This window comes from Diadema antillarum, unplaced genomic scaffold (genome assembly GCF_040938485.1).
Source record: "Diadema antillarum isolate AM-2024a unplaced genomic scaffold, OU_Dant_1.0 seq00001528_RagTag, whole genome shotgun sequence".
Classification (NCBI taxonomy): Eukaryota; Metazoa; Echinodermata; class Echinoidea; order Diadematoida; family Diadematidae; genus Diadema; species Diadema antillarum.
In genome coordinates, this window is record NW_027272260.1 from 191,166 (window position 1) to 203,443 (window position 12,278).

The window sequence follows — 12,278 nt, forward strand, 5'->3', positions numbered from 1 at the left end:
GAGATATGCTGAAGAAATGGGGCTGGAATACAGGCTAGCATGTCAGTCCAAACTACCCATGTTAGGCTAGTTTTCTCACGTATTCAACTCCATATGTACAAATCATTGTACAGGTACATTATAACATATATGGCCACCCCCTGCCCACTTCCCCCCCCCCCCCCCCTCATGAACTACTGTAAAATGAGGAATTTTTGCATGCATTTTAATTTCGCGAATTTCGCGAGCGCCAAAATTCACGAAATTAAAATGCACGCGAAAGCTTTTGTCTACACTACATGCATTGAATGCCAGTAGCAATTCGCGAAAATTTCATGCCATGAAAAAGGCTGTCGGCTCCAATTCGCGAAAATTTCATGCCGCGAATATATCATGTTTTACAGTAATCAACATGTTTCCAATGAAAATATTTTCACACAAGGAGTCCAGGCTCCAGGCATCGGTTGTCGCATTGCTATATCAGGCAAGCCATCAGAATGTTTCTTGACCTCCTTTGATACTCATGAATGGAAATAAAGAATCTTTGTATTGGACAGGCGTTTCAGACTTGACAAGCATTCATGCTATTTTCTGGTGATTTTTATCCTGTATTCATGCCTGTATCTTATGTTACGTATTACGCCTTGTCAACATGTCAATATGGATAACAATAAATTTCCAACTTCCGACTTTAAAACTGTCACTTGGTTATTCACTCACGTTTTGGGGCAGCCGTGTATTTGCGACAGACGCTGGCCAGTTTCTTCTCTAGCTTGGCCGAGATCATCACCTCCCTCTCCAGCTGTGACTTCTGCCTCTCCTCACGGATCTTAGCCCGCAGGTCTGGAAGAGGACGGATGGAAACATTACATTACTATACATTACATTACATTACATTACACATTACACATTGCACATTACACATTACACATTACACATTACACATTACACATAGCACATTACACATTACACATAATTTACACATTAAACATTACACATTACAAATTACACTGTATACCATGTACATTACTTTACATCACTCGACATTACATTACATTACATTACATTACATTACATTACATTACATTACATTACATTATATTACATTACATTACATTGCATTGCATTACATTTGATTTGATTTGATTTGATTTTGAAGCGCATTTTTTTATTCATACATGAATGTAACAGAAAGTCAATTGAACAAAGTTACTGAGTGTTGTTTGAATCAATTTGAAACAATTAAAACAGATAAATTGATCTTAACTGGCCGAGGATGGACTGATTTTGCTACAACACACATATCCCTTAGACACTTGCCGGGTATACTCGGGACTCATCCTCAATGGGTTAAACAACTGACAAACTAATCTTGAAGCCTAATAACTGGGCTGCACACTAACCCATGTTTTCTCCTGGTTCAACCTGTCTGTTGGAATAGTAGGTACCAAGTTTTTCAATATTTTGCTGCTCCATTCCGGAAAAAGTTACTGGTGAGACAGTGATTCTTACTGGTCCTCGATCGTTGGACCAGTGCCAGTGTGCAGCGTTTATATAACGAACATCTGGGAATGAATATCTAATTGACATGGGGGCTCGGTATCTGAAGTCTGTACACCATAAACCAGTCTCTGACCCCTGCACCATATGCCCATCAGTTTGTATACATAAGTAATGTATATGCCATATATTTCGCAAGTCTAAATTTTCGCGAATTAGGAATTCCCGATGTTTTTGCGAGTGGTTAAATTCGCAATCGTGGAGTCCTGTACTGAACGGAGAAATGTACTTGCCTACGTCACACCCACATTGGGATCAGCGTCAATATTTTCATGAGTCTTTAATTTCGCGAATAGTGTAGCACCTGACTCATGAAATTCGCGAAAATAAAAACCTCGCAAAACCCCCTCTTTTCACCATCCACCTTTATCTCATCAATCATCAATCGTTAACCGCATCCCCCTCAACCTTGTGCATCTATTCATCCCTTCATTTCTCCATCTTGTCTTGAAATAATTGGTTCCTGATGTGAATATTTTTGCTTGCTTTATGTTCCAGGAGTTCATGTCTTGATGCCATGGAATTGAAGCTTGCGAAACTCATCTGGACTTACACCGCCGAGCGTGGAAAATAACTAGTGCGGAAATATCTACTTTTTCAGTGTTGGTTCTTTCTTGCATCTTTCTATCAATCAATCTACTCTTTTCAAATCTTCCTCTAACCACTCATTTCTAATTCACTCACCCAATCCCCTAATCATTTACACAACATCCATTTTATTCCATCCCTCCCTCCATGGTCCTCCATCCCTCTTCCAATTCGATCCTCCTCCTTTCTCCATCTTTTCATGAAATATTGGTTCCTCTTGACTTCTCTTATTAATCAATCTACCCTTTCTTCCATGAATCTTACTCTAGCAATTTATCCATCCTTCACCCCATCCCCTAATCATTAACACATCATCCATTCTACTCCATCCCTCCCTCCACCAAATCCATCCTCTTCCTCCTTCATCTTCCTCCCTCTCCTTACCTTGTTGCTTCTCCCGATGCTTAGCCACCCTATGCTCCCGCCTCTCCGCCTTCTCATACATCTCGTCCCTCCGCTTGGCAAACTTCCGGGCCTCCTCCAGAAGACGTTTGGCTCTGGCCTTCTCCCGCCGGTTCCACTGGTCCTCCAGCTGGAGACGGTCACCATAGCAACAAGGTTAGGACAAAGATGTTTACTGTCCAAGCAAAACTGTTGTACCACCAGACCAAAACTACGTTTCACTTGAAGTGAAGTTTGTTGTCTGTTTGAGGTTGTTTTGTTTTGTTTTATTTTGTTTTTGCTTCCATTTAGTTTTTTTTTTTCTAATTTTGTGTTGTATTCCACATCCTCTTCTTTAGTTCACCTTCAGAAGGCAATTTGGCAATAAAGGAATTAAAATTGTTCAAAAAGGTTTGACAACAAAGACTGAAACACAGGTACAGCAAAAGTATAAAATCAATATTGTTACACTGACTGAAGCTGAAATCCATTCAGACCCATGGTATATGATAAATCTGTCATAACCTTCAGAACTGAAAGAGGCAGAATAGTCCAGGACAAGAAGACCTAAACTGATTTTCTTCCCATCATGCTTGCTTACCTTCCTCTCCTGTTCCTCCTTCTCCTTCTTCCTCCACTCTGTCAGACGATCTGTCCGTCGCACCTCCCTCGCATTCCTCTTGGCTTGAATGATGGCTTTCTTCAGCTTGTCCTGGTATTTTGTTTGATTGTTTTTACGCAGAAAAAACAAAATTAGCAAAATTTATGTAAATGAGGAGACACCACTCTCACTGACTGAAAAGTGTTTCTTCACTCTTTTACAGAACACAATTCTTCAACTTTCCTTTCATTGTTGCAGAAGTTAGGATCACAACTCTCACTTTTGCTCATGTTTTGCACGCCATACTGTAAACCCAGAGGCCCGAATTCACAAAGGTGGTACAATTGAAACCACGGTTTAAACCATGGACAATTTGTATGGGGCGCCAAGTGTCGCATGGCCTATTTTGTTACAAAATCAGTCATTTGGTCGACGAAAGCTGAAATGATCATTTCAGTAACGAAATGATCATTTCAGTCTACAATGATTTCATAATGAAATAGGCCATGCGACACTTGACGCTCCATACAAATTGCTCGTGGTTTAAACCACGGTTTCAATTGTACCACCTTGGTAAATTCGGGCCAGAGCGTGCCACTATCACATTATACTGAGACTGCAAAGCTTCGGCCCATTTGGAAAACATTTTGTCTTTCAAAGTCATATAAGAAAGTGTTCATGCTAGAAATGCAGCACAGCAGAGTTGTATAGAAATTTGAAAAACAAAGATATATGGCCAAAACTCTTTCAATGTACTGTGGCATAGTGCAATTTGATCATTTGGTTTGTGCATAATTGTGCGTTTGAGCGAAATTTGCAATGTTGGCAAGTTGGCAACCGAGTCTGGTGTGCGAATGCAGCACACAAAAAGTCAGTAAGATCCAGTTTATGCAACAGGAAATGAAATCTGTGAGCGTTCTTTAATATCACTCTTTTTTTTTTATATTTCTTTTTCTGACGACCCCAACATCATCTTTACCATGATATATTCAGGAGCACATTCCTGTGATGGGTCTCAGGAAATATGTACCGTAGTGAAAACAACTCGTCTAAGGATAAATACACGAGTCAAGAATCAAAGTCAGGAGCTGCGCCAAATGAATGAAATTCTCGACCAACCATAGATTCCATGTTTACCAGTATCCTCATAAGAAAATAATAACATCATAATATCAAAAAAGAATGAAAAACAAAAGAATTAAAGGCTCTTTCAATTTCACCTTCGTAATGCTTCTTTCCACAGAAAACAATAACAACTTTAACGCCTCAAAACAATCCATAATTTACAGCAATCTTATGTTTCCCTTCGGGCGTGTCACTCTCCCCTCTCCCCCACCTGGGGGCACATTTGTACCCCCTAAAGATCCGTACCTCCACCTCAATGCTCATCCGCATGGCCTTATGCTTCTCCTCGTTCGCCTTCCTCCGTCGCTTCTGCATCGTCTGCTTCATGCGCCGCTGGTCCAGCAGTCGGATCATGGTCTTACGGCAGTCCACCTTGAGCTTGCGGGACAGCCTGGATTACAGGGATCATTCCGCAATTTTATGGAATTATTACGTTTTTGGATGCTCCAGCATTTTGAAGTAATGTAAAATGGTACATAAATGACTGAACTTATGCATATCTTGACTGATGATGTCTATGTTTTTTTTTCTCACGAGGACTCCCGCTTTCCCTTTCTTTGTCTTTCTCTCCCACCCTCATTTCTGCCTCTCTAACCCCCTATTAGTACCTCTGTCTATCTTCTCCTTCTCCCTTCGCTGAGGCTTCCTGTCGAGTCCATATCCTGGTTAAATATGATGTGTTTATAATGGAAATGTTTTTTGTAATTTTACAATTCTTTCATCCGCATTGTGTATGTACTATATTTTATTGTTTAAAATCGTGCAATTCAGTCTCTGACTGCAATACGATAGAAATAAGACCATTACTGAATTGAACTGAATTGAAATCCAGCACAAAGAATTATTTGTTTCAGTGAGATGTCACTATCCTTGATATATTGGGTAAGATGTCACTTTCCTTGATTTATTGGGAAAGGCAGCACGGTTATCTCAAATGGAATGTGACTTATTTGGCTTGAAACCAGAGTCAAGAGATGGTAGACAAAATAAAGTACCCACTTTATATGCTTGCAAAGTTAGATTACAATGTTACAAAATAACAGTAATAACAACAATTACTAGAAGAAAACAGTCCTGCACGGAAGAAAATAAAAAGACAATGAAAAAGAAGATGATGATGGAAAAGAGGAAGAAGAAGACAAATAAGAAGAAGAAAAGAAGAAGAAGGAAATGGAAGAACACAAGAAAAAGAACACAAGAAAGAAAGAAAGGAGGTAAAGGAGATGAAGATGAAAATATAAAAGTATACTCTCGAGAAGATGTAGAAGGAAAGAAATAAAGATGAGAAGAAACAAGGAACAAAAGGGTTAGGATGAGAAAGAAGAAATGAGAGAACACAAGGAAAGGAAATAAAACAATAAGGAAAGGAAAGGGGAAAAGAAGATGAAGATGAAAACGGAAAAGAAGATTTCGAAGAAGAAAGAAAAAAAAAAGAGAGGAAATGGGAGAATCAAACAATGACACAGACAAGAAGAGGACGGGAAGAAGGAAGGAAGAGAAGAAGAAAAAGAAGAGAAACCTACTTGGCCCTCTCGGCATCCAAGATTTTCTTCTGCTTGAAGAGCGACTCCTTGATGAGTCGGTCTCTCTCGCTCACGTCCTTCTGGATGGACTGCTTGCGCTCCCTCTCCATCCGCTCCTTCTCCATCGCCATCTTGACACGACGCGTCATTCAGACAGAATGGGGGGGGGGGCGAGGATTGACAGAAGGATGGACCCATGGATTGACAGAAGGGTGGATAGATGGATTGAAGAGAGAAATGGCAAAGTAATGAGGAAAAGCATGATGGTGCAAGTTAGGTGGGAGTGAAGATGTGTGAAAAAATCAGAGAGCACGATGTAAAGAGAGAGTTTATGAGACAGCAAAGAGCTTGGAAATTTGAATGGTTAAAGCTTTGATTGAAAAAGTTGAAAATGCATGATGGTGAGGAAAGCCACATTCTAGTTACTCGTCTAATGACGATGGTAAAAGGTTTATAAAATAAATGTGAAATGATTTGAAGGTAAGACACAACTGTATACAGTGGACTCCCATTATAATGAAGTCCTCAGGACCCGCAGTTTTCTTTCGTTATATCGAAATTTCGTTATAACCGAACAAAGAAACAATAAAAATACATGGAGCTGATAATGTTGTGGCCTGAATTTTTACTTCGTTGTAACCAGAATTTCGTTATAACTGTGTTCGTTATAACGGGAGTGCACTGTATTAAAGAGAATCCTGGGAAAAGTCAAGTGGAGTGGTACTAGGTGACAGAGTGCAACATTCGATGGTGTGAAGTGTAAAGGCCGAGACAAGTGGTAAGAGACTGAATCTAGCAGAGGAAGGGGCAGAGATGACAACTATTTAACTGATGCATCACTGTCGAATATTGAGACACACACAATGTGAAGATGATGAAAGGATGTTCAAAGTGTGCCCTGTATTTCACCAGGAAGGTGGGAGGGGGGAATGAAAGTCAGAGATGACGGAATAAGAAGATGAGGTCAAAAGAAGAATGTATCAAATGGAAAGGGAGAAATATGAAATATAATCATGATTAATACTGCACATCCTATGTCCAATTACACGAGTTGCAGAGGGTGTTGTCAGAAAGATGCCATCAACAGCAAATCCACAAAAGTTAATTACAAGTCTTGCGATTCATTGCAATTTGCAATTGCTTTCAGGTTACAATCGATTCTGTTGCAAAAAAAAATGCAATTGATATCAATTATAAGTCATGCAATCAATAATAACAAATTGCAAATTTGCGATGAACTTGGGCACATTCAATGTGCAAAATTTGTGGTTGATTTACAATCAATGGCAATTTGATTTTCTTGCAATGCCTCCATAGACTTGCAGTCATCTTTTTACTCGACTCTTTCAGTAGTGTCTGTCGCTCTCACTCGAAGATATGGGTAATTCCATAAAATAGGGACCCACTTTGTAACATGCCTATTTTGCCAATAAAATCAGAAAATCAGATTTTTGTTCAACATAACTTTAAAAAACATTCATGTTGAGTAAGTCCCTTGAAAACTGACTGAAAATTAACATTCTAAACTGAAATTGAAGGAAGTCAGCATACCAAATTGCAGTGTATGGGGAAAAACTGGTTCACCATGTAAAGGGGACACCATTGGTGTCCTCCTTATATGGTGAACCATCCATTTTGGCACCTTACCACATATTTCAAACTAGTTCTATGTTTGTTTCAATAGAAGTGATTATTTTGAAGTAAGAAATTAACTATACTATTGAAAAAATGACACAATCCCTATTTTTGGCCAGGAAAAAGATTCATCAATGTCTCTCGTGTAAAGGGGACACCAAATATTATTTTTGCTTTTTTTTTTTTTTCAAATTAATAGAGTGGTCAATTTTTGATACCTGTTACAAAGAAACCACAGCTACATTGTAAAATATGCCAATGAGGAGCAATTATTGTTGTGATAAGACACAAAAAATTAGCTATCACTGTGCCCCGACGTAATATTTAGGGGGACACCAAAGCCACGTGTGTGAAAATTAAAATTTGGTCTTTTTTTCAAATTTATTTATTTTACCCCAATTTTCTCTTGAAATCTTTTAAACTATGTAATTGCTACCAAAATAACAACAAACAGTTAAACACTGGTCCTTAATATGGATTCCACACCCATAAATTATTAAGGTTTCTCGTGTAAGCAATTATGGGGAAACCAAAACTTACACGTGAAACGTCTTTCTTGGGATTTACGTGTGCAAATGTGTATAAATTGATGCATAAATTATATTTATAGCGTTCAAAATTTGCTTGTCTTTTTATCATTTTTGACCCCTTAACCCTAACTAGGCCGGGCTATTTAGGTAGTTGATAGAGCCGGGGGGGGGGGGGGGGGGGGGGGGGCCTCCCAGGCCCCCGCTCCAGATCTCGGCCGTCGACCGCGCGATCGCGACGAAAATTGGCACACACATTGCCTATGATGTAATCTAAAATATCTTGAAGTTAATTTTTCAAAAAATTATCGTTTATGCTAAATTATGCTAATGTATGCATAATGATGCATGAAATCAGACTATATGGTATAAATCACAAAATAAAGCTCAAAACACATTTTTTGTGTAAATATTTTTTTTAGTGTCCTTAGCAAATGCAATAAAAAAAATTGTGATATCAGAAAAATATCAGAAAGAAAGTATTTTATTGTTTTTTTGAATTTCTTATGTATTTCTTTGTTTTTTCGACTTTATGTTTTTCATTGTTTTTTCGATGAAATTTGTCCGCGACATCGCTCCGAACATGAAAATATGTTATTCATTGATTTTAATCAATAAAACACCAAAATAATCATGCTTTTATGAAATTTGCCTGTAAGCGCAGTTTGCATTGAAATTGTACACGAATTCACGTTTTTTGAGCAATTTTTGGTCTGACATGCATGTACATATTTACGCGTACCTTCGGAACCGCGCGCCCGGGCGTCGCAAATTTGGTGACAAAAGATGCGCGAGACTCGAAAGAAAAAAGACATGAAACGTCGCGGCCATAGCTTTTTGCGATTGCGATAACATCGCGCGGAACGTCGAGGAGGGGGGCCTCAGAGGCCCCCCCCCCCCCTGCCTAGTTAGGGTTAAAATAGAGTTTAATCCACAAACAAGCTTATGTAAATCTGTCTTACTGGTGTTACAGTAAAATGTCACACAATTTTGCCCAAAAATGTTGTGATTTTGCACTTTTTGTCAAAATTCATGTGGAACTTTGAAGAAGCAATTTCTATATTTTACTTTGAAAAGGAAGATATTTACCTGAATAAGAGTTTTCAGAAGTAAAATTGATTTAGGGTTTGTAATTTTTAAGCAATGACAATATGAAGCAAATAGAAGGGGCATTTAACTAGTGGGACCCTTTTTAATGGAATTACCCATATACACACCCTGGCTTCATAAACACTTGAGGAGGGTGGGGGCGGGGTTGTTAGAAATCTAGTTTTAAAAGAATGCAGGTTTTGGCAAGTAGGCAAGTATCCTGGACATTGACAGCCAAATGCTGGTATATTTCATTTGCCCGATAGTCACATTTTTGTTGCCCCAGCTAGGCACATGGGCAAGAAAGGGTTCAGAACAATGCCGACTGGGGCAGCTGCCACTCTATATCAGAAAAGAACCTCATCAAGATTTTCTTACATATCTCTTCCGGTCCTGTGTGAGCTTCTCGAGTCGCACCGACTTCAGGTACTGGTGGTATTCGTTGAACTCCTTCAGGGTACATCGCACCTGCAGGTAAAAATCACACCAGACTCAAAAGGTCAGAATTTCATTGTGAGTACATCAAACAGTACCTCCCTTTCAAAAAAAAAAATAGATGTTGAAATATTGTAATATGGTATATCAGAGAGTACCTCCCCTTCAAAGGAATAAAAATTTAGGTGTGGAAATATCTGGTATATATCAGACAATACTCAGTATCTCCCTTTCAAAGGAATGAAATATATATGAAAATGCACCTTTATCTCTAAGACTCCTAGTAAACATGTAATCTAATGCACGAAAAGACAGTGAACTTTTGAGTTTGTTGTTTGTTTGTGGGGGTTTTTTGGTGTCTTCGTGTGTTTGTTTGTTTGTTTGTTTTTTAAGCAATGGGCTACTGTGGCATAGCAGCCATCAGTTCGACCTGTTGCTGTGAGCAACTTGAATTATATGCCAACTCACTTTTACCTGCAAGTAAAAGGTACAAGGGTTGCAAAGATTAATGGAGCTAGCATCAGCCTTGAGGTAAGACTAGATCCATTTGTAATATATTATGTATCAGTGCAAAGGGAGATTAAAATGTACAACATGAAATACACAATAGTGTTCACTCCCATCTTTAGCACATTGAATTGCCCAAGGAATGAAGGTGTGGAAACAGGATAAGTCTGAAATTGAGGCTAGTCCATACCATTCCGTCCGCAGTGATGTGGCCAGACTTGACCAGTCGTTCGTAGGTGACCGGCCGTGTGTAGTGACTCTTGAGGTGGGGATCGTGGAGGCTCTTGTACTCGCAGCAAAGTCCAGCGGCCACGGGGTCAAACTCCAGACCATCAGGCTGCTGGTGCAGCTAGGGAAAAATCAAAAAAAGAAAAGACGATGCAAGACTGAAATCTAGAAAGCCATTAAGCAGTCTTCTGTGGAACAGCCTGGGCCTCATTTCACAAAAGATGTTGGATAGCAACTCTTCCTGGAATGGCAACTAACTTCCCATAGCAACAGCCAATCAGGAAGCTGGATTCTTGTTGTTACCGTGACAATTGTCATTCCAGCAAGAGTTGCTATTATATCAACTTTTTATGAAATGGGGCCCTGTTGAGGACGAGTCGGGGAAATAGCAAAATCAGTCCGTCCTCAATGGGTTAACAGACTTCCACACTGGCTCCTGGACTATAAAAATAATTCATATTCTACTTAATTATGATTCCATAAAGTCTGTGAGTTATACATCCACTCTCCCATTAATTGCCAGTGGCAACTGAGAATCTAGCAAGGCATTTTATAAACTAGATTAGAAATTTGCTGTGCTGGATAGTCACTGTAACGTACAAAACTCGCCTTGTTCATCTAAAAACATTCACAATATACAGTCATCACAAAGTGAACAATTAGACACTGACATATAGTGTGAATGTCTCCAGTTATCAACGAGGTGGCAAAAGCAGTCCATTAAAGACCTCTTTTCATATTTTTTTGTCTATCCTGTTTTTCCTATGGTATGGCATGATATGCTTCAGGGTGATGCTGTCCACTGACTTCTCTACTAGTCACCTGAAGTGAACCACATAGGGTTGGAATCACCTCAATTTCCCTAACATAAGGTGTACAGAAAAATAGACCACTTTTCCGAAAGTACACCTGACCACTTCACAAGGTACTGCCGATCATTTCACTAAATACATGAAACTCCTTGACTCAAACAAGGAAATTTTGGAGCCATATCATCATTTTTTTTTCATAATCTGCAGTTCTTATGCAAGAATTTATATTTTCTAATATCTGACAAGAAGTTACCCTAGCCTTCCCCCCCCCCCGAAAAAAAAGGGAATCAACATCGAGTGAATAACATATCAGTGATATCAGCTCGATTCATTCTATGAACGCAATCAGCAAAATTAAAATAAATGAGTGTGAAAGCTATGTTTTCACAGCAGTTTATAATCATCATCGTCATCATCATCATCATCATCACATCACCACCATCATCATTATCATCGTCATCATTCACTTATAGCACCAACACCACCACCATAATTGCTCCCACGGTGTAGTCTGATGCTCACCTTCTTACACAGGCTGGTAGTGAAGAGCTGGATCCTCCCCTTTGGGGCGGGGACCATCGGCAGCTTGCTGTACATGGGCGTGTCCAGCATCCAGATGGGCAGGTTTGGTAGCTGGATGACCAACCTCTCGTCCGCCATGTTGAACATCGTGCTGAGGTTCTCCAGATTTTCCACCGCCTCCATTTCCAGGAGGTCGACGCTTGAAGCCTCCAGTTCCATCTCGTGGGATGACCTCAATCTGCCTTTGTTTTGGGTTTGAGTTTTTGGTTGGTTGGTTGTTTTTTTATTATTTTTTTTATTCTCTTTCTTTGGTACGCGGCCAAAATTTCCTGAAATAATACTAAGTTAAGAATCAGGGAGAAATCAAAATGAGGAGAATTAAAGGAAGGATATTATAGGTTATCAATGCAATTATACAGTTAGAGACACCCTTTGCTTGAAATCTTCTCGGGGCTATGATTTGAATGAATGCTACATATGATTTTCTTACCCGGAATGCAGAGTTGTTCAGTTGTAAACGTTCTCCTTCCAAGCAATTTTGACCAACAGATTACATCATGTTGATATAAACTATAAAACCAGAACCTTTTAAGTGCATGAACGCTTCATGAATTTTGTGAGGAGGCAAGACTCGCAAAAGTAAAATGCAGGCAAAAGTTTTTCTTTCTTTCTTTCTTTCTTCCTTTCTTTCTTTCTTTCTTTCTTTCTTTCTTTCTTTCTCTCTCTCTCTCTCTTTCTTTCTTTCTTTAAGCAATGCATTGAATGC

General features: G+C 39.2%; 1 protein-coding gene across 1 annotated transcript in view; it reads right to left on the bottom strand.

Annotated features, from left to right (window-relative positions):
• Nucleotides 1-11,731, bottom strand: part of LOC139710392 (uncharacterized) — a 29,885-nt gene extending 18,154 nt beyond the window's left edge. Inside the window, exons 1-8 of the mRNA XM_071622306.1 lie at nt 11,513-11,731; nt 10,141-10,299; nt 9,387-9,476; nt 5,758-5,888; nt 4,481-4,625; nt 3,110-3,220; nt 2,512-2,659; nt 700-822 (exon numbers count right to left, since the gene is read on the bottom strand). Coding sequence (XP_071478407.1) covers nt 700-822; nt 2,512-2,659; nt 3,110-3,220; nt 4,481-4,625; nt 5,758-5,888; nt 9,387-9,476; nt 10,141-10,299; nt 11,513-11,731 — 1,126 coding nt within the window. The remainder of the gene's footprint in view (nt 1-699; nt 823-2,511; nt 2,660-3,109; nt 3,221-4,480; nt 4,626-5,757; nt 5,889-9,386; nt 9,477-10,140; nt 10,300-11,512) is intronic.
• Between the last annotated feature and the right edge of the window lie 547 nt (nt 11,732-12,278).